This window comes from Coregonus lavaretus (assembly GCF_964263955.1).
Source record: "Coregonus lavaretus genome assembly, chromosome: 1".
In the NCBI taxonomy this organism is placed as follows: Eukaryota; Metazoa; Chordata; class Actinopteri; order Salmoniformes; family Salmonidae; genus Coregonus; species Coregonus lavaretus.
In genome coordinates, this window is record NC_139988.1 from 25,951,306 (window position 1) to 25,976,313 (window position 25,008).

Consider the following 25,008-nt stretch of genomic DNA (forward strand, 5'->3'; position numbering starts at 1 on the left):
CTGAAAGATACGTTTCCAACAAATGTGCATCCTGACAACATTCTGATTGACCCACTAGGACAACAAGAAAATCAGAGAGCCTATGTGTCAAGAGTTCATCAAGTGTGGATAAATATTACCGGAAATGATCCAGATGTGAGTCAAATAGAGCAGTCAATTTTGCGAGCTAAACTGCAGATGGTACTGCCCTCACCAGTAAGGAGCAAACTGGCAGAGGTGGTTGGACTTGGAAGCATGACAAAAAGTATCTATACAGATCATATAGCCCATCAAGTGGATCTGTACCGGAAAAAGGAACACAACCAGAAAGAACAGGACCAAGAAACTCTCAGAAAACTCAATCAAATACAACTGGTGGAGAATAAGAAGAAGGAGAAGAAATGAGCTTTGGTTATACAGAATCGGTGTTCACCAAATCAACAATCACTGCCACAGCTTCAACCGAACCAGTTCCAACCGCAATTGTACCAGCCACCAATAGGGGTACCAGTTGTTTCATATCCACAGCCAGTTTCTGGACAGACACAGAATTGGAGAGGAAGAGGACGAGAAGGCTTAGGAAGAGGAAGAGGAGGAAGATTTAAGCCATACTTCCAGCAATCTTCAGAAGTGTGTTATAATTGTGGACAGGTTGGTCACTTTGCCCGTGAGTGTAATGGGCCAGGAGGAAACACCAGAGGGAATTTCAGAGGAAGATACAGGGGCCAGTCAAGATCATCTGGAGGACCGGTGAACCCTTATAGGGGCCCGGAGCAAGGATTCTAGAGGTGCCCAGAAGATCCGAGAGGGGGGTGTCAGCTGGTAGCATCAGGACCGGAAAAAGATCCAACAATTGAGGTGAAAGTAAACAAACGACCATTGGAAGTGATGGCGGATAGCGGAGCTGCTTTTATCTGTGTTCGGCCTGAAGATGCTACACATCTCCCTATGTCCAATCAACTAATTAGGACAATCGGATTTAAGGGAGTGAAACAGCTGATTCCTCTTACGGAACCAATTGAGCTCTGCTATGAAAATCAGAAAATTACAATACCCATACTGGTATCGGAACATACACCTATCGCATTGTTGGTAGGAGATGCATTGTGTAAATTGAACTGTACAATAACATGTACACCAGACGGCTGTTTGGTAGAATTGCCAAAGGAAAAGGTTTACCATTTGTTGATGACGACAGAGATGGATTCTTCTTCAGTATTCTGGATTGGAAATCTCAGGGAAGATTTTTTGAAGCAGGCTAAGATATGGGAGAAATTCATTGTGGCAAACATGCCAGATGCGAGGCTTCCGGAATATCCATTTCATTGTATGCTCAAGTATTTCAAGAATGCTGCCCAATCGAACTCAGAGGAATGGTTGAGTCATCAACCAAAGAAAGTTCAACTCAGCTCATGTTGCATAATTTTAGGACCACAAGGACCAGCTATGAAGATAAACATAGATGATTATCTGGATAAAGAATTTGAGATTGAGAAGAGTGTGCCACATGTGACCTTGTTGGTTTCTGAAGGCTATGAGCAGAAGCAAATAGGAGAAATTATGACAGAAGCAGAGAAAGCTGTTTTCGTACCGATGAAAGAGAATTTGGGGATTTGGAGGAGTGAAGATCAGCGATTTCTCAAAATCATGATTTCGGCTCAAGGACAAGGAGAGCCATAAGCTGTACGGATGACACATGAATCTATTTGCAGTGTGAAGATGGATTCAGACCCTATGAAAGAGGAGATGTTGCAACAAGTTCCAGAATGTTTGTGGTCTCAACACAGTACCGATATTGGACTTGTGAAATCAGCCCAACCGGTGAAAGTTGAACTTCGACCAGGAGCCAGACCTCCTTGGAAGAATCAGAATCCATTGAAAGATGAAGCAATCCAAGGGATCGAACCACAAATTGAAGGACTTTCGAAAGCAGGTGTTTTGAGGACAATAGAAAATCCTCAGAGTAACATGCCTTTGTGGTCTTTGGAGAAACCATGAGGGGTTGATAGTAGCGCTAGACCTATTAGGTCTGATGATTCAGGAAACACATGGGTTAGCTCATGTTGCAAAGGGGGAGGTTAGGAGAAAGATCACAAAGGAGTATGGTTTTTGGTTACCATATATGCTGGAACAGGTTGACTATGTCATAGGCAGGTGCACAATCTGTCTGAAAAATAATGTTCGCAGGGGTGTGACTGTTTTTCTTGGTTACATTCCTACACCAAGATGTCCTAATATGTCCAACTAAGCTAAAATATGCTCAGTCGGTTGCAAAGTTTTTGTGTAAAGAAGTCATAAGCAGGTGGGGATTTCCCGATTTAATATCCTCCGAAAATGGGAAAGAGTTTTGTGGATAAATCAGTGAAATTGATTTTTCAAAAATTGGAAGAAAAAAAAAATGTGGGGAAAAAAGTCAGATCAAAATGTTAGGAAAACTAGGGTTGAAGTAACTCTAGGCAATTTTGAATATCTGATTGTGTGATAACTTTTCACATTTCTTTACATATTATTGTGATATTTAGTATTTTCAAATGAATCAAAGGGGGGAAATGGAATGTGATTCATTTTATATATCATTTATATATTATTTTTGATATTGATGTTTTAATTTGCATGTGTTGTTTTGCAAAATATACTGGTTGGTGTTTTCTTTTCTTCCAGAAGCATATGGGGAATGTTTAGAGTGGGACTCAAATACTCAAACATGGACAATATGAATGGACTGGAGGAAGTGGAACGAGGAAGGTGTGGAAATGTTCAGATTCCATCATCGACGTTGCATTGAAAGTCGACACTGCTGAGGAGATGCAGTGTAGTGGACTACATTCCAGTGTCTGTAATGATATATAGACATATTTGCATGTGTAATACATAATTTGTGTCATATTCTTTCTGTATAAATTTTTTGAAGAATGATGTTTTCTGTTGTTGGGTACATGTGGGGACCTCAGATGTTTTTGTTTATTTCGTGGATGCTTAGGGAAATTGGGTCTAGGCAGGGACAGAGAGAATCCACAGGAGGGTCCGATGGGTCGACCAGCCTGAATGTGGACATTTTTGATAGTATTTTGTTTTCTGAGGCTTTCATGTGTATTCAATTGCATCATAGTTTAAAATGCATTAATAAAGATTTATAAATTGATCTGGAGTACTTAGGTGGTTGCCTGGGGCAGAGGGGCCGTGAGAGAATTTTCCTGTCTTGATTGATTGATGGATATTTGGAAAGAAAGTTGCCAGACAGGTTTTTCGCTCTCACACTCCATAAAGATTTGTTCATATTTCATAGAAATGTATTTACACTCCATAGAAAAATGTGTTTACTCTCCATAAATGTTGGTTTATTACTAAAGTTACTCAATAAGAAAAATTGTTATTAATCATAATCCTATTCTTTTTGTTTATCAACCTAGTGAGTTTTCAGGATTTTCGGCCCATCCTAATGATCGCCTCGTTTGAGGGCTTCCGTAGATCAGCGACGTCCTAATTAGTATACATTTTCCTTATTTCCTGGCCTTATTCCTTCATGCTATTCCTTTTCCCTTTAATTTTATTCAAGCCAAATATCCCTGTGCCCAGTGTTATCAATTCCTATAGACACTCCCCCCTGTTTGCGTTGTTTTCAACGCAAACAAATTTAGAAATTTAGAACGGATTCTCATCACACAGCAAATAACAGCAAAGTGCACACACAAGTCCTTTGACGGTGCAGTCCTTCAACGCACACACACACAAGCACACGAACTGACCAGCGCCCAAAGTTTGTGAGAAAGCTCACCGTATCTGCATGCCTCTTGAGCGGGAGTCAGCTCGGCGCCCATGAATGGAACGCTGAGAAAAGACGCAACACGTCCCAAATTCCTCGTCGCCATTAATGTAGTGTCGAGACAACGATGCTGATTATGCTGTGATGACAAGAAATCCGCTGACACTGTCCTTAATTATAATGGTTTATTACATCAAAGATTTCAGCGTCAATTTACAGACTCCTGCAGACATCTGGAGAACAACTGACCCAATCTCTAATATGTTATTTCTCCCCCTCCTTTGTTCCAACCATGGTATTTATAATATGTAACATAATATGGGTGGTTTTTCTACAGACCAATCCCTGGCCTTCACATAACAGACTCTCCTCTGTTTTAGGGGGCCCCTATAGTAATGCTTTCCAGATGCTTCCGCAAGCAGAGCCAACTTCCTCTAACACACCATTTGCAAGTAATTTTTCCAACAATTGTTAACAGACAGATTATTTCACTAATAATTCACTGTATCACAATTCCAGTGGGTCAGAAGTTGACATACATTGGAGGAAACAGGTACAAAAGTATCTATATCCACAGTAAAACGAGTCCTATATCGACATAACCTGAAAGGCCGCTCAGCAAGGAAGAAGCCACTGCTTCAAAACCGCCATATAAAAGCCAGACTACGGTTTATAACTGCACATGGGGACAAAGATTGTATTTTTTGGAGAAATGTCCTCTGGTCTGATGAAACAAAAATAGAACTGTTTGGCCATAATGACCATCGTTATGTTTGGAGGAAAAAGGGGGTATGCTTGCAAGCCGAAGAACACCATTCCAACCGTGAAGCACGGGGGTGGCAGCATCATGCTGTGGCGGTGCTTTGCTGCAGGAGGGACTGGTACACATCACAAAATAGATGGCATCGTGAGGAAGGAAAATTATGTGGATATATTGAAGCAACATCTCAAGACATCAGTCAGGAAGTTAAAGCTTGGCCGCAAATGGGTCTTCCAAATGAACAATGACCCCAAGCATACTTCCAAAGTTGTGGCAAAATGGCTTAAGGACAACAAAGTCAAGGTATTGGAGTGGCCATCACAAAGCCCTGACCTCAATACTATAGAAAATGTGTGGGCAGAACTGAAAAAGCGTGTGCGAGCAAGGAGGCCTACAAAGTTGACTCAGTTACACCAGCTCTGTCAGGAGGAATGGGCCAAAATTCACCCAATTTATTTTGGGAAGCTTGTGGAAGGCTACCCAAAATGTTTGACCCAAGTTAAACAATTTAAAGGCAATGCTACCAAATACTAATTGAGTGTATGTAAACTTCTGACCCACTGGGAATGTGATGAAAGGAATAAAAGCTTAAATAAATTATTCTCTCTACTATTATTCTGACATTTCACATTCTTAAAATAAAGTGTTGATCCTAACTGACCTAAGACAGGGAATTTTTACTAGGATTAAATGTCAGGAATTGTGAAAAGCTGAGTTTAAATGTATTTGGCTAAAGTGTATGTAAACTTCCGACTTCAACTGTACGTCAAATGATAATATGAGGTAGGGACGATAACACATCAGGAACTTTGGACCTACAGTCAGCCATGTCCATTAATGACATGTTGCTTATATCATCATGCTACTATGGGCCTGAGGAATTAGTGCCAGGCATCCTTTCTGATCTTCACTTATTTTAATGCTTTGTGGTCGGTGCTCCTGGTGATTTGAAATTATAATTGGTAATAGTCTCTCTCTTTGTTCAATTTGAATTTTTTATGGAATACTTTTCTCATTTTATAGTCTGCAATAGTTCCTGCTTTCAATGTATGACATAAACCCATTGAATCTTGAAGAATATAACTTATAAATGCATTAGCATAACTGTCTTATCATAACCGAAGATCTAAGGCCATAGCTTTAGGCCGGGATTCAAACCAATTGCACTTTGTCAACAATGCACGTTTTAAAAGCAATGTTCCCTCATTTCGCAGGGACCATATTCATGTTAAATGCTGCATATGTCGCCTCAATCGGAAATACACTTTAAATTGGGCATTGTGCAATCGGATTGAATCCTGGCCTATTTGAATGTTTGTTTCCTTAGTCATCAGAGTGTTCGTAAACAAACAATGTATAGTTTCAAAATATTGTAATGACCTCAATAGATCATGGATAAATGATTGTCCAGGACATAGGATCAAGCTCTCGAATCAAACGGTTTATTCCTATACTCATAACCTCTTCAGGATCCAGACCCTTTTTTTCAAATTTCACCATAAAATGACTTACCCAAATATGCCTGTAGCTCAGGACCAGAAGCAAGGATATACATATTCTTGATACCATTTGAAAGGAAACACTTTGAAGTTTGTGGAAATGTGAAATTAATGTAGGAGAATATAACACACTAGATCTGGTAAAAGATAATACAAAACAAAACAACATGCGTTTTTATTTTTTATTTTGTTCCATCATCTTTGAAATGCAAGAGAAAGGCCACAATATAATACTGCAGTTTAGGTGTAATTTAGATTTTGGCCACTAGATGGCAGCAGTGTGTATGCAAAGTTTCAGATTGATCCAGTGAAGCGTTGCAATACTGGACTATTTTGTATCAAGTCTGCCCAAATGTGCCGAATTGGTAGATTGATACATTTTCAAGTACATAACTATAGTGAACATACAAAAATGATATGGTAATACAAAATATAAGTTTTACACACTCCCAGGAATGTCATACATGATGGATCATTAGCTTTCACACATCTAGATGGCCGGGCGGGATGGGTGTGGAGCCAGAGACAGCAGAGGTTCAAACTGTAGAACCCAGTTCCTACATTTGAATATAAAAATTGATTTTATCAAACAAAACTATGCTACATTTTATCTCTGGGACCCTTAGGATGACAAATCAGAGCAAGATTACTGAATGTAAGTACATTATTTACCTTCAGACGTGAATGTATCAAACCAGTTGCCGTGATACATTTTTGTTGTTGTTGTGCACTCTCCTCAAACAATAGCATGGTATTTTTTCACTGTAATAGCTACTGTAAATTGGATAGTGCAGTTAGATGAACAAGAATTTCAGCTTTCTGCCCATATAAGGCATGTCTATGTCCTGAAAGTTTGCTGTTACTTACAACAGTCATGCTAATCACATTAGCGCACGTTAGCTCAACTGTCCCGTATACGAGATACCGATCCCGTAGAGTTTAACAGGCTACTGTAGGGCTATAGCCTATGCCAAAACAATCAGTAAAATACACGCTCAACAGTTATCTAACACACTTACCCTGGACGTAAGAGAGAGAACAAAAATACCAGGCTTTTCTATAACTTGCGGTGCCCGACCCCCTGCCCAGACCCTTTCATTGACCACAGGGTGACGGCATGCTGGACCCCGCGAAAGTCATAAACATGACCATAAACAGATACACATAACTGACCAGGAGGGTCGCTACACAGCCCCCCCACCACAAAGTCCCTTGTCCCAGAGGGAACAAACAAAGTCCTGGAAGCGACCCGGAGGTCTCCTTTGTCTGCGTTGGCGTGATGGGGGGCAGAGTCTCCACTCGTGGCAAAGGGGGTTCAATCTGTGACAGGGGGCTGTGCTTCTGGGGCACAGGGGATGAGGACAGGGACAGGGTGTGAAAGGATTGGGCAATGGAAAAGATAAGAGAGCATTAAATAAACAAAGCTATTTCTGTCTGCCAACATTAAATGGAGGACAAAACATGAGCTGCCTGCTGCATTTATAGTGACTGAGTTCAGCTCTTGGCTAAAAAAGAGAATGCTCCATTGACCCAAAATAAATACACTACATGGTCAAAGGTATGTGGACACCTGCTCGTAGAAGATCTCATTCCAAAATCATAGGCATTAATATGGAGTTGGTCCCCCCTTTGCTGCTATAACAGCCTCCACTCTTCTGGGAAGGCTTTCCACTAGGTGTTGGAATATTACTGCAGGGACTTGCTTCCATTCAGCCACGAGCATTAGTGAGGTCAGGCACTGATGTTGGGCGATTAGGCCTGGCTCGCAGTCGGCGTTCAAATTCATCCCAAAGGTGTTCGATGGGGTTGAGGTCAGGGCTCTGGGCAGGCCAGTCAAGTTCTTCCACACCCTTCTTGACAAACCATTTCTGTATGGACCTCGCTTTGTGCACGGGGGCATTGTCATGCTGAAACAGGAAAGGGCCTTCCCCAAACTGTTGCCACAAAGTTGGAAGCACAGAATTGTCTAGAATGTCATTGTATGCTGTAGTGTTAAGATTTCCCTTCACTGGAACTAAGGGGCCTAGGCCAAACCATGAAAAACAGCCCCAGACCATTATTCCTCATCCACCAAAATGTACAGTTGGCAATATGTATTGGGGCAGGTAGCGTTCTCCTGGCATCTGCCAAACCCAGATTCGTCTGTCGGACTGCCAGATGGTGAAGCTGGATTCATCACGCCAGAGAACGCGTTTCCACTGCTGCAGAGTCCAATGGCGGAGAGCTTTACACCAATCCAGTCGACGCTTGGAATTGAGCATGGTGATCTTAGGCTTGTGTGCGGCTGCTCGGCCATGGAAACCCATTTCATGAAGCTCCCGATGAACAATTATTGTGCTGACGTTGCTTCCAGAGGCAGTTTGGAACTTGGTAGTGAGTGTTGCAACCGAGGACAGATTATTTTTATGCTTTACGCGCTTCAGCACTCGGCGGTCCCGTTCTGTGAGCTTGTGTGGCCTACCACATCGCGGCTGAACCGTTGTTGCTCCTAGATGTTTCCACATTACAATAACAGCACTTATTACAGTTGACCGTGGCAGCTCTAGCAGGTTAGAAATTTGACGAAATCTGACTTGTTGGAATGGTGGCATTCTATGATGGTGCCACGTTGAAAGTTACGGAGCTCTTCAGTACAGGCCATTCTTCTACCAATGTTTTCCTATGGAGATTGCGTGGCTGTATGCTCGATTTTCTAAACCTGTCAGCAATGGGTGTGGCTGAAATAGCCGAATCCACTAATTTGAAGGCGTGTCCACATACTTCTGGCCATGTACTGTGCTGCATGCAGTCAACTGCAAGTTTGCAAAAGCTTACAGTATTTTGTCAGCACTTATATGTAGCATAGTAATATACAAAATCTGTGTCAATTCAGAAAAATGACTAATAAAGCTGGCAACCGGGCTGAAATTAAGTGTCTTTCTTTTGCCAATTCTCTAATTTGGCCTAATAAGCGAGTTTGTAGCATGGCGTCATTGTGCTACCTAATTAAATGAAAGACCATTGATTGTGGTGCCATTTATTTATACCAGCATGATCCATCTCTCTTAACTGTTAGTAAGGGACTGTAACCATTTACTTTACATTCATTTAAAAAAAATGTATGATCCAGTACAAGTACGATGCTTAAATATTGAACACTCATAGTCTTTGTTCAGTTGTAATAAATACTGTAGGCTACACACACTTCTTCATCATTTAGTAAGCTGTTGTGAAGTTATAGTGTAAGTCAGGGGTGTCAAACTCATTTTAGCTCAGGGGCCACATGGAGGAAAATCTATTCCCAAGTGGGCCGGACCGGAAAAATCATGGTATATATAACTTAAAAACAACAACTTCAGAGTGTTTTCTTTGTTTTAATACGATCAACATACAACATAAAGCTGGAGCCTGAGGACAGTGTGTCCAAAATAGTACAAGCACAATATCACTATTAATCATAAAACACGTCAAGTTTATTTGAAAATTCTAAAGAAAAAGAACACACAAACACACAATGCCTCAGTGATTAACAGAACTGTTTCACAGATCACAGAACTATATCAGGGTGTCATTTCTCAGGCAGAAATGTAGATAAAAATAATGAAATCCTGTTCCCCAAACAAGTGCAAGAACCACAGAGTCAAGAATAGGTTAAATATACAAATAAAATAAAAACAATTAAAAACAATAGCACATCAACATAAAAACATATAAACATAAATCTGAAAGCGTTGCTCAAACTCCCGTAACAGTCCCATTATTTTATCTTTGAACCGCTTCATGTCTGCCACATGTTGGGTCGCGCACACATTTTTCAGACAGGGGAAGTGAGCTGCATCACCACCGGCAAGTTGCGTCTCCCACAATGACAGCTTCAACTTGAAAGAACGTATGCTGTCATAATACTGCGTGACAACTTTGTTGCGCCCTTGCAGCTGTTTGTTGAAGTTATTCAGGTGCTCTGTAACATCCACCATAAATGCAAGGTCCTGCATCCATTCTGCGGAATGAAATTCTAACACTGGTTTGCCCTTTTCTTCCATGAACTGTTCAATTTCTTCTCGTAAATCAAAGAAACGCCTCAGCACAGCACCTCGGCTTAACCATCTTACCTCAGTGTGGTATGGCAGGCCATAGATGTGGTCTTTCTCTCTGAGAAGGCTGTCAAACTGACAGTGATTCAGGCTTCTGGATCGGATGAAATTAACAGTTTGGATGACCACCTTCATGACGTTATCCATCTTTAATGACTTGCAACACAAAGCCTCCTGGTGCAAAATAGAGTGAAAAGTCAAAAAATCACATCCTCCATTTGCAGATTGCACTTTCTCTCTGAACTTTGTCACAACGCCTGCTTTTTTCCCGATCATTGAGGGCGCACCATCTGTAGCCAGGCTGACAGCGCGGGACCAGTCCACTCCGACCCTGTCCAGCGCGCCGACGAGTGCGGTAAAAATATCAGCTGCTGTCGTTGTATCTGTCATCGGCACCAACTCCACGAACTCCTCGGTGACGGTCAATGTGTCATCAACTCCGCGGATGAAAATGGCCAGTTGTGCAACATCTGTAATGTCCGTGCTTCCATCAATTGCAACCGAAAATGCAATAAATGACTTTACTTTTTGCTTCAACTGGCTGTCCAAATCCACTGAAAGATCGGAAATCCTGTCTGCAACTGTGTTTCTTGTCAGGCTGATATTTGCAAAAGCCTGCCGCTTTTCAGGGCACACAATCTCCGCTGCCTTCATCATGCATGTTTTTACAAATTCACCCTCACTAAATGGTTTTGAAGCCACTACGATTTCATTAGCAATGAGGTAGCTAGCTTTCACTGCAGCGTCACTGATGTCTCGGCTGTGAGTAAACACAGACTGCTGTTTCTTCAGACCCGCAAACAGTTCATTCACCATCTCTCATCTCCGCTGTCCTTGAAAGTTGTCATATTTGTCGGCATGAAGACTCACATAGTGGCGACGAAGGTTATATTCTTTCAGCATAAATAGGATGACCATTTTTCTTGGAACACTCTGCACTCTGCGTCCACTTTTCTCTTTTTTGACAGAGACATATTGGGGCAATGAGGGTGCCAAAGCACATAATGTTAAAAGTAGAAGCCGTAATAAATATCGCGGGCAAAACAAAGTAGCTCATTGGCTGCACGTGCTTGACCTACTTGCTCTGCCCCGGTATAAACAGTTTGCTTGCTTAACACAATTGCTATTGCGCCATCCAGTGGACGCAATTGGAACAGCAGTTTATTTTATTGAAAAATTGCAGCGCATTTTTATACTTTACAAAAGTATTATTAATTTTTGATTTTTTGATTTTTTAATTTTTTTTAATCATCTCGCGGGCCGGTTTAAACCCGTTTGCGGGCCTGATCCGGCCCGCGGGCCGGACGTTTGACACCCCTGGTGTAAGTGAACAGATTCATTGGATGGATAAAAGGGAGACCCATAGAACGAATATACATTTATTTCATTTGACATAGTTAGATAATACAGAACATGTTTTTCTTTCTAAATTGTGGAAGAAAATTCACTTGTCTACATATATTCTCTGTTTCTTCCTCAGTCAGCCAACAATTGTTAACTGTGAGCTCTTAAAATGTGAACAGGGCAGGACTCTTTTGACCCTCCTTCATATTCATACAGTCTGAATGAAACTTCTGTTCTGATACATTCCATTTTGAGGACTACATCCCAAAAGTAATTTGGAAAAACACTCTGCATTATTCTCTTGAGCAGCTTTGGGTTTATTTCATGCAGCTCTGACCAGAATAACTGAAGCAGGCAGAAGGTAAACCACATCTCAGGATTTCTTTACTCCATTGCAACGTCTTTTTAAACTGTAAAAATAAATACATTATAGGTATAACTAATCACGATAGGTGTATTACTAATGTGCTACAGCAATCTAGGTTAACTTTAAACTCATTTCATTTGATTTGAATTGTTATTGAATGTGAAGATCATCATGGACATAAGATGAGAAGAAAAACTTGTGCAATAATCAAACAATTTGTTCCTTTCTCATTTACAGGTCTCAGAAGAAGAAGTCTCATCCAAGCTTCTGTCTTATACGTTTGTGCCGGTGCTGAAGACATTGGCAATTAAAAGCACGGTCTCTGAGACTGAGAAAACAGGACTACTTACAAGAAAACCAAATGAGGTACTAAGCACCCACTTCCTTCAGCCACTTTTGTGTGCTCTCTCATCAATTTCTACACATAAATACAAGCATGTTTTACATTTCAGATAATGCCCCTGTCAAACACAGGAGGTTGGTGGCACCTTAATTGGGGAGGACGGGCTCGTGGTAACGACTGGAGCGGAGTCAGTGGAATGGTTTCATATACATCAAACACATGGTTTGATGCCATTCCATTTGCTCTGTTCCAGACATTATTATGAGCCATCTTCCCCTCAGCTGCTTCCACTGCAAGGTCAAACATAATTAACAATGCACCAACTGAAGAGGAGGAAATTGTGTTTAAGTCAATACAGCTACTTCAAATGTCAAGTGAAATGTCACACGTTCATCAGATCAGAAAGAAATAGAAAATGTGTTTGACCTATGCCATGTTTGTGTCCATTTTGTGAACAATGTCCTTTTCTTAGGCAGGTAAATGCAGAGGTGTACAGTGGGATCCAAAATTATTGACACCCTTGATAAAGATTATTAAAAATGACTGTATAAAATAAATAATTCATGTATTGAGCTATATTGTATGGTCACATTTCTTTGGTAATGATATTATTTTATACTAATACTGTCACGATCGTCGGGAACAGATGAGGACCAAGGCGCAGCGTTGCAGGCAAACATACTCTTTATTTAGCGATTATACGACAAAATAAACAAACGATAACGTGACAGTTCACGGTCTAACACAAACCAACTAGAAACAAGATCCCACAACTAATGTGGGAAAACAGCCTCTATAAGTATGGCTCCCAATCAGAGACAACCAGCCACAGCTGACACTCGTTGCCTCTGATTGGGAACCACTCTGGCCAACACAGAAATACAACACATAGATCTACACACCCTGGCTCAACATAACAGTGTCCCCAGAGCCAGGGCGTGATAGTACCCCCCCCTAAAGGCGCGGACTCCGACCGCGTCAACCAAATACCACAGGGGTGGGACCGGGTGGGCACTCCGCCTAGGCGGCGGATCCGGCTCCGGGCCTGATCCCCGCTCCCTCTCCAACCCCCCAAAGTACCCCTGGTCCGGTCTGACCCCGCTGGCCGGAGCTGGACTGCACACTGGTGGAGCGGATTGCTCTAGCTCCGGCGTGAAGCATCTGACCGGTGCCGGACCAGGCACCGGTGGAACAGGCACGGGACGTGCCGGACTGACGACGCACACCCCTGGCTTGGTGTGGGGAACAGGCACGGGCCGTGCCGGACTGACGACGCACACCACTGGCTTGGTGTGGGGAGCAGGAGCGGGCCGGACCGGGCTGGCGACGCGCACCATTGGCTTGGTGTGGGGAGCAGGAGCGGGCCGGACCGGACTGGCGACGTGCACCATTGGCTTGGTGCGGGGAGCAGGAAAGGGCCGGACCGGGCTGGCGAAGCGCACCATTGGCTTGGTGCGGGGAGCAGGAAAGGGCTGGACCGGGCTGGCGACGCGCACCATTGACCTGGTGCGGAGAGCAGGAACAGGACGGGCCGGGCTGGCGACGCGCACCATTGGCCTGGTGCGGGGAGCAGGAACAGGACGGGCCGGGCTGGCGACGCGCACCATTGGCCTGGTGCGGGGAGCAGGAACAGGCCGGGCCGGGCTGGCGACGCGCACCATAGGCTTGGTGCGGGGAGCAGGAACAGGCCGGGCCGGGCTGGCGACGTGCACCATAGGCTCGGTGCGGGGAGCAGGAACAGGCCGGGCCGGGCTGACGACACGCACCACAGGCTCGATGCGAGGAACAGGAACAGGCCGGACCGTACTGGGGACACACACCACTGGCCCTATGCAGGGATCAGGAACGGGCCGGACCGGACTGGTAACACACCCCAGTACCTCTCGCCGTGCCTCCACACTTTCCTTCCCCTTTAATACCAGTGGCCCCCGTAACCTGGCGGCCTCCTCTGCCAACCCGCTGGACCGCTCTATCGCGGCCTCCTGCTGCCCCGACGTCCACGTCGTGAGCCCCCCCTAAAAAATTTCTGGGTGTCTCTCCTCCCCGTGGACCAGGCCTCCCTAGTTCTCGCCAGACTCTCACCCCACTGCTCCAAAGTCCAACCACTCTGCTCTTCACTTGGCTTGGCCCAGTCGAGACTCTTAATCCACTGCTCCATAGACCAGCCTCTCTGCTCTTCACTTGGCTGGGCCCAGTCGAGACTCCTACTCCACTGATCCCAGGTCCATCCTCTCTCCTCTTCACGCTGCTTGGTCCTGTCTTGGTGGGATCTTCTGTCACGATCGTCGGGAACAGATGAGGACCAAGGCGCAGCGTTGCAGGCAAACATACTCTTTATTTAGCGATTATACGACAAAATAAACAAACGATAACGTGACATTTCACGGTCTAACACAAACCAACTAGAAACAAGATCCCACAACTAATGTGGGAAAACAGCCTCTATAAGTATGGCTCCCAATCAGAGACAACCAGCCACAGCTGACACTCATTGCCTCTGATTGGGAACCACTCTGGCCAACACAGAAATACAACACATAGATCTACACACCCTGGCTCAACATAACAGTGTCCCCAGAGCCAGGGCGTGACAAATACAATCGCTCAGATTAATATGTTTTGTTTAACAAGTAATAATTTCTGTTCTCAAAAAGGTAGGGGTCAAAATTATTGACACCCCTGTTTTCAATACATTTCAATACCTCACTTTGCGAGGATAACGGCACTGAGCCTTTTTCTAAAATGTTTTGAGTTGGAGAACACATTGGGAGGGATCTTAGACCATTCCTCCATGCACAATCCTTCTAGATCCTTGATATCCTTTGTCTGAGCTTATGGACTGCCCTCTTCAAATCAAACCACATGTTTTCAATGGGTTTCATGTGCTGAGAATTTAGATTTTGTGGCCAATAAACCATTTTATTTAAGTGCTTTTGAGCGGGGTATGGTAGTAGGTGCCAGGCGCACCGATTTGAGTGTGTCAAGAACTGCAACGCTGCTGGGTTTTTCATGCTCAACAGTTTTCAGTGTGTATCAAGAATGTTCCACCATCCAAAGGACATCCATCCAACTTGACACAATGTTGGGAAGCATTGGAGTCAACATGGGGCCAGCATCCCTGTGGAACGCTTTCAACACCAACTAATTGAAGCTGTTCTGAGGGCAAAGGGGGTTCAACTTAATATAGGAAGGTGTTCCTAATGTTTTGTACACTCAGTGTAGTACCTTTTAAATGTGGATATAGAAGTGGGGCAAGAATATTTTATAATAACATTGTTTTGTCAAGGCTAACAACTTGACTCCCTTCCATTTGTGACAATTTTAATGACATGGCTTCTGAAATTCAATCTTAACATAGTAATGCAAATGACAAGCAAATGTCAGATCAGAAGCTTTAGTTCCAACCCTACTTGCCATAATTCATACTGTTCCAATTGTTTTGACCTTTGCTTGTACTTATTAAATTAGAGAACATACCTTCTGAGATTCAATCTGTACATAGTAATGCAAAAGACAAACAAATATATAAAGCGTTAGTTCCAATCCAGATTTTCCAGTAATTTTCCAAAATTCATTATGTTTCAATGGCTGTGACCTTTGGTTGGTTTGGACCTTTTTATTATCTGCTAATAATTATCAACCTGTATCGATGTATGGACAGAAAAATTATTTTTCAGTATTGACCAGACAAAAACCACTGACTACTTTGACTTGTTTTGACCAGGGGTTGGAACCAAAATTATTTTCCAATCATTTCATTCAGGAACCATTATTTTTTTTCGTTCTGTTCCACTGTTCTGACCTGCAAAATAAAGTTCTGAACCGGTTCGAACAAAAAAAACATTTACATTTAGCTCAACATTAAATTACTTCACCAATCATTGTGGATAGAGCAGCTTACTATGGAGCGGGCTAGCAAGCGTGAGATGCGACTTACATTTTGTGTGTGGGGAAGGAGGAGGAGGAGGCTTGGCTTGAAGTTCTGGGCATCTTGTTATGACATGCATTATCTGAATTGGGCACACAGAATTATACCTATGGAGGAGCGGCTTCTATGGAGGAACTTTGAATGTCTTTGAACTTCAAAGAGTTGGCTTAAGGGCCCTACACACCCTACGCAAACAGAGTGACTAAGCGTCATATACGGTTAGTTCCAAAATGTTTGCAGCACAAAAGTACGAAGAAAACTACGCTGCATTTGCGTAATTTGCGTAAAGTGTGTAGCCCCCTTTAACGTTGGTCCAGAGCTAACTAGCTAGCTAACAAGCTTGTGTGTGCAGTGCGGCACCATAATTAAAAAACATTGTACCTTTTTGTAGTTAATAAATCCAATGTGAAACGTGATAACTATGGTATCCTTAACTACCATTTGAAAAAGTTAATACATTCTTCTCTAATTAAAATCCTCTCAAATTTTGTAACGTCAGTAGGCTACAGTGGCCTATGCTTCAGAAGGGCAGGTTGCCTATACACACACACACACACTGGCAAAGATTTTCAGCTGGCAGGCAGACATTGGAATAAGTTCTTCTTCTGTGGGGTTTTAGGTTGGACTACATCCACAAAGTTGTATTGCCACCCACTACTGTATTAAAAGTAAAAAATAAAACCATACTTCATGGGGACTAAAATAGTAGAAAAAAAAGAAAAGAAAAACAGTCACCCACTTCTTCTGTCCTTCAAAGTTCCATATCTCCCAACTCCGGCTCTGGGGCCTGAGAGGGTAGTATGGCTCGTGACAGCCTTTCATGTAACTCCTTCGCCGAGAAGTCCTCCAATCCCAGAAACCGCTCTGCCACATCCACAATGATGTCCATCTTTCTAGACTTTTTCTCCACGTTGGCAGTGCCGTTGATCACCATATCAATAAAGAACACAACATTTACCTTCTTAACCTGCCGCCTGCAGCGAACTATTCGCTTCCTCAACCCTCTTGACAGCTGCTGTATATGATATGTTCTGGTTGGCCCTGACTTTAGCCACCTCATTTTCCTTCACCCTTGTTGGGCATTCCAAAGATGAAGCAACATGGTTCATGCCCCCATTCTCATCGACAGGGCTGTAGTGGAGCAGTTTGAGAGCTGTCCACATCACCAACAAACTATCATGGTCCAAACACATCAAGAAAGTCGTGAAGAGGGCATGATAACGCCTTTTCCCCCTCAGGAGATTGAAAAGATTTGTCACGGGTCCCCAGATCCTCAAAAAGTTATACAGCTGCACCATCGAGAGCATCCTGACCGGTTGCATCACCGCCTGGTATGGCAACTGCTCGGCATCCGACCGTAAGGCGCTACAGAGCATAGTGCGTATGGCCCAGTACATCACTGGGGCCAAGCTTCCTACCATCTAGGACCTATATACTAGGCGGTGTCAGATGAAGGCCCAAAATATTGTCAAAGACTCCAGTCACCCAAGTCATAGACTGTTCTCTCTGCTACCGCACGGCAAGTGGCACCGGAGCGCCAAGTCTAGGTCCAAAACAGCTTCTACCCCCAAGCAATAAGACAGCTGAACAATTAATCAAATGTTTGCCACTTCTGCTTTTTCAATGAGTCAGAGTCAGGAATCCATCCTTTCTGACAGTTGGGACAAAGATAGGAGCTGGTCTGCATTGCAAATGTCCTCTGAGACGTCCCCTGTCTTTTGTTGCCGTGTGGTGTCCGCGTGCTCGTCAGTGAGATCTGGCATGTTCACCCCCTCTGTGGTGCAAGTTAAGAGGCACTCCCTAGAACCTGGCTCCAGTTTAGTCCACCATCTTGTTGTGAAAGTCCCTCCTCGTCCCCCTGTCCATTGTCCCCTCGCTCCCACCACAGGCCCCCTCCCATGCGACTCTCCCTGCTAACGGCTATCTTCTGGAAGGACCGCCTGCCAGTCCTGTCCTCCGCTCGGACTCTACAGAGTTCTTACTCCCCCTGCTGGCCCATTCACCATGGGACGTCCTGTAATGCCTGCTCTGCAGCCTCCAGCGTAGCCTTGATTCCCCTGGAGGTGTCCTCATCCAGAGCCCAGTCCTCAGCCTCCGTACACAGCCCAGCTCAGAACGTCAGTCACAGGGATGGATTCGTGTTAGAGTCCCCTAGATATGTCACTACCCCCCCATCCATAGAGTCTAAGGAACTCTCCACCTCATGGAGAATGGTTGGCCCTCATAGCCCACCATTCAGACACTCGGATGAACTGAAATCAAACAATGGAATAATCTCTGCAAGTGTCACCTCCCCCTCTTATGGAAGCCTTGTCTCCACCAGTCCCATCATTGTCTCAACCGTTCTCTCAGAACCTCCCTAAACCAGTTGTTGTGACTTTCATTAATATGATGACTGTTTATCGAATCAACTATGTTTAATAGTTACTCGATTAAATTAATCATGTAACAATTAACTCATTAGGATTTGGGGCACCAAATCAAGTTGTTTATAGAGTTACCATCTCCTGGATTAAATTCCAAAGGTCTTTACATATCAATATGTATATAACAGTCAACGTATTAATCATTACTTCTTATCAGTCGTCATTCTGAACGGTCGTAGACTTCTTGGATTTGCAAGAACCCCAGCTTTACTTATGATTCAGCACTACGCAAATTGGTTTAATTATTTATTTCCTAGCTAACTAAATAATACAGAATAGCATACACACTTAATACATGAGAAAAAGTCCCTAGCGGACTGACAACAGCATGACTTCTTGTTTACCAAGTCCACCCTCTATACTCATCACCCCCGAGAACCAGATACTGGTCTCCTGAGCCACTCAACAACTCAGTTAAATCAAGCTTTAACTAATTGTCCCCTGAGCCTAAACCAGGTAACAACCAGGGGACCTCTGTACCTCAAGATTAAAGTCCTCCTTTGTACTCATCATGCTCAATACTTAAATGTCTGTCTCCTAACCCAGCTCACAACCAAGGGACCTCTGCAAGTCAACCTCTGTACACACAATTCTCAAAGCTCAGATCCTCGTCTCCTGAACCAGTTAACACCTCATCAAACTCAACACTCGACTCACTGTCTGCTGAACCTAAACCAGTTAACAAGAACTTTGTACAAGCTCTAAATTCTCATTTACACTCAAAGCTCAGTTATTTGTTACATTTGACTGTGTAAAACCTAGTAGTACTACTTATTTCTCTGAGAGTGAGGTGGATATATAGCGTTTTGCACCAAAAAAAAAGATTGTGTTTTTTCACCATCTCTGTCATAATTTCTTTAAACAATAAAAGTTAATTTACCAACATTTCTTTAAATGTATACACCGTTTTGGAAGGAAACCCATTTCTAGCCTAGTCCAACCTGGGAATATCACTATAAATAAGATTAGTTTTTTTATTTTTCATGTCCCTCCTCCCTTCCCTCTCAACTCTAGCCACACAAGTTCAGCTACAAAGCCCTCACTGCAATTCCCACAAACACTCTTCTGTTGGACCAGCAGGTGAGCACAGTCGACAGACGTTTCTGCTGTAATCCCAATATCTCTTGCACCTAACTTGGATCTCTTTAAAGTGGAAATCAGCAGTAGAGACAATAACAAACTGAATCACCACCCCTGTTTTGGTAAAAAGCTGAGCGATGGGGCTACAGAAATGTAACCACTCAAAATTATAGACAGAGCTATGGATGTAAGGACTGACCATCCATGATATAAAAATGATAGTTTTGACCATGTTTTTGAGGCTATATAGCGTTTGTTTACATTTACTTTGTTTACAAACATTGGAGTTAAACAAGCTTATATTTTGGGTTCTGATGGGGTACGACAGTTGAACTAAGCTCATGAGGCATTTCTAAGTTATATTCTTCAAGAATCAACGGGTACATATCATTACAAGAAATTGATGTAGCAACTGCTGATTGCCCCTTTAAGTTCAACAGTGTATTCTGATTTTGGGGCAACAAGTTAAGGGGAAATGGAAGCATTTTGAGTGGGTAAAATGAGTCTGTTTAATCTGTAAAATAGAGGAATAACATGCTTCTAATAATAGAAATGCTTCTTGGAAAGAACAGAATTTGAATTAATTTATTTGTATATACAGAAATAGTCTACCTTTAATTGTGCTTGTGACGGGGTTGATATGCTTTGGACTGAGGACAAAAGTAGAAGATGGAACTCTTTACAAAATGCCTGACAGCCTCAATCGCTTTTACCAATGAAGACTGAACAGAAAATAAATGCTTCATTGGATTACAAAAACCTTGTTTCATTGATTTAGCTATGGTAACTTTTGTAAATACCCCCAAGACATGCTAACCTCTCACCACTACAATAACTTTCTCACTCATCATTATTCACGATTCATTCAGGATTATCTGTAATCATGGTAGCATCCACATTAATGTAGAAGTGTTTAAAAACATTATATTCTTATGTACAGTCGTGGTCAAACGTTTTGAGAATGACACAAGTATTGGTCTTCACAAAGTTTGCTGCTTCAGTGTTTTTAGATATTTTTGTCAGATGTTACTATGGTAAACTGAAGTATAATTACAAGCACTCCATAAGTGTCAAAGGCTTTTCTTGACAATTACATTAAGTTTATGCAAAGAGTCAATATTTGCAGTATTGACCCTTCTTTTTCAAGACCTCTGCAATCCGCCCTGGCATGCAGTCAATTAACTTCTGGGCCACATCCTGACTGATGGCAGCCCATTCTTGCATAATCAATGCTTGGAGTTTGTCAGAATTTGTGGGTTTTTATTTGTCCACCCGCCTCTTGAGGATTGACCACAAGTTCTCAATGGGATTAAGGTCTGGGGAGTTTCCTGGCCATGGACCCAAAATGTCGATGTTTTGTTCCCCGAGCCACTTAGTTATCACTTTTGCCTTATGGCAAGGTGCTTCATCATGCTGGAAAAGGCGTTGTTCGTTACCAAACTGTTCTTGGATGGTTAGGAGAAGTTGCTCTCGGAAGATGTTTGGTACCATTCTTTATTCATGGCTGTGTTCTTAGGCAAAATTGTGAGTGAGCCCACTCCCTTGGCTGAGAAGCAACCCCACACATGAATGGTCTCAGGATACTTTACTGTTGGCATGACACAGGACTGATGGTAGTGCTCACCTTGTCTTCTCCGGACAAGATTTTTTCTGGATGCCCCAAACAATCGGAAAGGGGATTCATCAGAGAAAATGACTTTACTCCAGTCCTCAGCAGTCCAATCCCTGCACCTTTAGCAGAATATCAGTCTGTCCCTGATGTTTTTCCTGGAGAGAAGTGGCTTCCTTGCTGCCCTTCTTGACACCAGGCCATCCTCCAAAAGTCTTCGCCTCACTGTGCGTGCAGATGCACTCACACCTGCCTGCTGCCATTCCTGAGCAAGCTCTGCACTGGTGGTGCCCCAATCCCGCAGCTGAATCAACTTTAGGAGACTGTCCTGGCGCTTGCTGGACTTTCTTGGGCGCCCTGAAGCCTTCTTCACAACAATTGAACCTCTCTCTTTGAAGTTCTTGATGATCTGATAAATGGTTGATTTAGGTGCAATCTTACTAGCAGCAATGTCCTTGCCTTTGAAGCCCTTTTTGTGCAAAGCAATGATGACGGCACGTGTTTCCTTGCAGGTAACCATGGTTAACAGAGAAAGAACAATGATTTCAAGCACCACCCTCCTTTTAAAGCTTCCAGTCTGTTATTCTAACTCAATCAGCATGACAGAGTGATCTCCAGCCTTGTCCTTTTCAACACTCTCACCTGTGTTAACGAGAGAATCACTGACATGATGTCAGCTGGTCCTTTTGTGGCAGGGCTGAAATGCAGTGGAAATGTTTTTTGGGGGATTAAGTTCATTTTCATGGCAAAGAGGAACTTTGCAATTAATTGCAATTCTTCTGATCACTCTTCATAACATTCTGGAGTATATGCAAATTGCCATCATAAAAATTGAAGCAGCAGACTTTGTGAAAATTAATATTTGTGTCATTCTCAAAACCTTTGACCACGACTGTACAATAAAAGTGACTCCAAAATGACACAATACATTTACCATTCATTTCTATTTGTCACAAAATAATCTGAAACACAACCAAAACAAACTTTTGACTAATTTAATATGCATATCAGTGAATTTGTCCCAATTGTTTTGGTCCCCTAAAATGGGGGGACTGTGTACAAAAAGTGCAGTAATTTCAAAACGGTTCACACGAACTGGATGTAAATACCCTCAAATTAAAGGTGACAGTCTACATTTTAACCTGATAGTCATTGTATAATTTTAAATGCGTCACTGTCCCAATACTTTTCTAACTCACTATATATGCCATGTAGCAGACACTTTTATCCAAAGCGACTTAGTCACGCATGCATATGTTTTATGTATGGGTGGCCTGACAGTGCAAGCGCCATGCTTTACAAACTGAGCCATACAGGACCACTTGAGGCCCACTTCACAAAGGAATAGAACTACGCAGATTTTTTAAAATACAGTATTTGAATGTGCTTTCATTCCCTCACCTGCATTAAACCAGAACATTTCCCAAATCAATAGGGAACAAAAGCCAATCTCTGCATTCTGTCCTGTACTGTACTGTACTGTATGTTATGTCAGTCGATGTTTCCATCTCAATCTATATTGCTTTCACAGGCAATTGATGATCAAGTAGATAAAGGAGATTTACAGGGCCCATTGGACAGGTGTATGAAAGAGGACACACATGCGGAGGTACAGAACAGTACAGTACAGTGTGACCTCAGATTCCTAAGACACCATGTACTTGTAGCATAAATCATTTTGTACATATATTCTATGAACCTTAAAGTATTGTGAACTACCACATAAAAATACCAGAAAAATGTTCGTTATACATTTTCTTGATTCACATTTAAATGTATTTCCCTTTGAGGAAACTAAGCATCTGTACTTTTAAAAAGTCCAATGCTTTTGCTGAAGTGTTCTGAATGGATGTTTTTGAGCAGTCCCTCAGATGATTAGCGGAAAACAATTTAGTCCGTTCTAAAGTGCTAATTTCTCTTTTAAGTGATCCTCCAAACCATATCTTGCAGGACTATCTATAGTAGCTTGATGATATAGGTCATAGTTTTATTACAAAGTTACTATAGCCTTGCCTATGTGCTGCGAGAATGCAGATTGAATTGCTGGTTCTCTCTACAGATGTGTTCCCCTGCACACTTGCGACAGCAGTCAGAAGAACTGTACTCTGTCATAGACCAAGTGTTAGAGGACCCCATTCCAATGGAGAGTTTTGTACTGACCTGCACTCACTTGAACCAAAACGGCAGAGATCAAATGAAGTGTTCTCTTTTATGATTACTTTTGCCAACTTTCAGTGCCTAACATTCCCTACCCTCGCATATCCCAGGGAATCAAAGGACAAAGGCGCACCAAATGTATGTAAGAAGCACTCACAGCAATATGTAGAATATAATATAATCTAATAGAATAGAATACGTTTATTTTTCCAGAAGTAACTTCAGATGTGGTAAGTTGGATTAGATAAATATACTGTATATAGTAAACATATAAACAGCAACGTTCACACATGACAGATACAAATGCTTACAAGGTATATATACAAAATAAATGTAAGTCACACAAATACATTTTCATTTAAACACCATACTAATGCTGGTACAAAACTGTTAGTGTCTCTCTTGGTTTTAAGAGAGTCTACGCCCTAATGGCACTACTGCATATTTACTGTTCAGTGGATGTGTTATATTATTTATTTATCCCTTTTACATGAGCAGTCTTTGTAAATGTCTCATAGGCATGTACAGTCATGGTCAAAAGTTTTGAGAATGACACAAATATAGATTTTCACAAAGTCTGCTACCTCAGTTTTTATTATGGTAATTTGCATATACTCCAGAATGTTATAAAGAGTGATCAGATGAATTGCAAGTAATTGCAAAGTCCCTCTTTGCCATGAAAATTAACTTAATCCCCCAAAAACATTTCCACTGCATTTCAGCCCTGCCACAAAAGGACCAGCTGACATCATGTCAGTGATTCTCTCGTTAACACAGGTGAGAGTGTTGACGAGGACAAGGCTGGAGATCACTCTGTCATGCTGATTGAGTTAGAATAACAGACTGGAAGCTTTAAAAGGAGGGTGGAGCTTGAAATCATTGTTCTTCCTCTGTTAACCATGGTTACCTGCAAGGAAACACATGCCGTCATCATTGCTTTGCACAAAAAGGGCTTCACAGGCAAGGATATTGCTGCTAGTAAGATTGCATCTAAATCAACCATTTATCGGATCATCAAGAACTTCAAGGAGAGAGGTTCAATTGTTGTGAAGAAGGCTTCAGGGTGCCCAAGAAAGTCCAGCAAGCGCCAGGACCGTCTCCTAAAGTTGATTCAGCTGCGAGATCGGGGCCTGGTGTCAAGAATCGGGGCCTGGTGTCTTCTCTCCAGGAAAAACATCAGGGACAGACTGATATTCTGCTAAAGGTACAGGGATTGGACTGCTGAGGACTGGGGTAAAGTCATTATCTCTGATGAATCCCCTTTACGATTGTTTGGGGCATCCGGAAAAAAGCTTGGTGAGCGCTACCATCAGTCCTGTGTCATGCCAACAGTAAAGCATCCTGAGACCATTCATGTGTGGGGTTGCTTCTCAGCCAAGGGAGTAGGCTCACTCACAATTTTGCCTAAGAACACAGCCATGAATAAAGAATGGTACCAACACATCTTCCGAGAGCAACTTCTCCCAACCATCCAATAACAGTTTGGTGACATACAATGCCTTTTCCAGCATGATGGAGCACCTTGCCATAAGGCAAAAGTGATAACTAAGTGACTCGGGGAACAAAACATCGACATTTTGGGTCCATGGCCAGGAAACTCACCAGACCTTAATCCCATTGAGAACTTGTGGTCAATCTTCAAGAGGCGGGTGGACAAACAAAACCCCACAAATTCTGACA

General features: G+C 42.6%; 1 protein-coding gene across 1 annotated transcript; it reads left to right on the forward strand.

Moving 5' to 3' along the window:
• Positions 1–17,156: 17,156 nt before the first annotated feature.
• LOC311132898 (uncharacterized protein) lies at positions 17,157–23,386 on the forward strand (the record flags this gene model as incomplete). Its single annotated transcript, XM_084166266.1, has 5 exons — positions 17,157–17,200; positions 17,945–18,173; positions 19,497–19,562; positions 22,703–22,780; positions 23,231–23,386. The coding sequence occupies 5 exons, from the start codon at positions 17,157–17,159 to the stop codon at positions 23,384–23,386; spliced, it is 573 nt and encodes a 190-aa protein (XP_084022392.1).
• Positions 23,387–25,008: the final 1,622 nt, after the last annotated feature.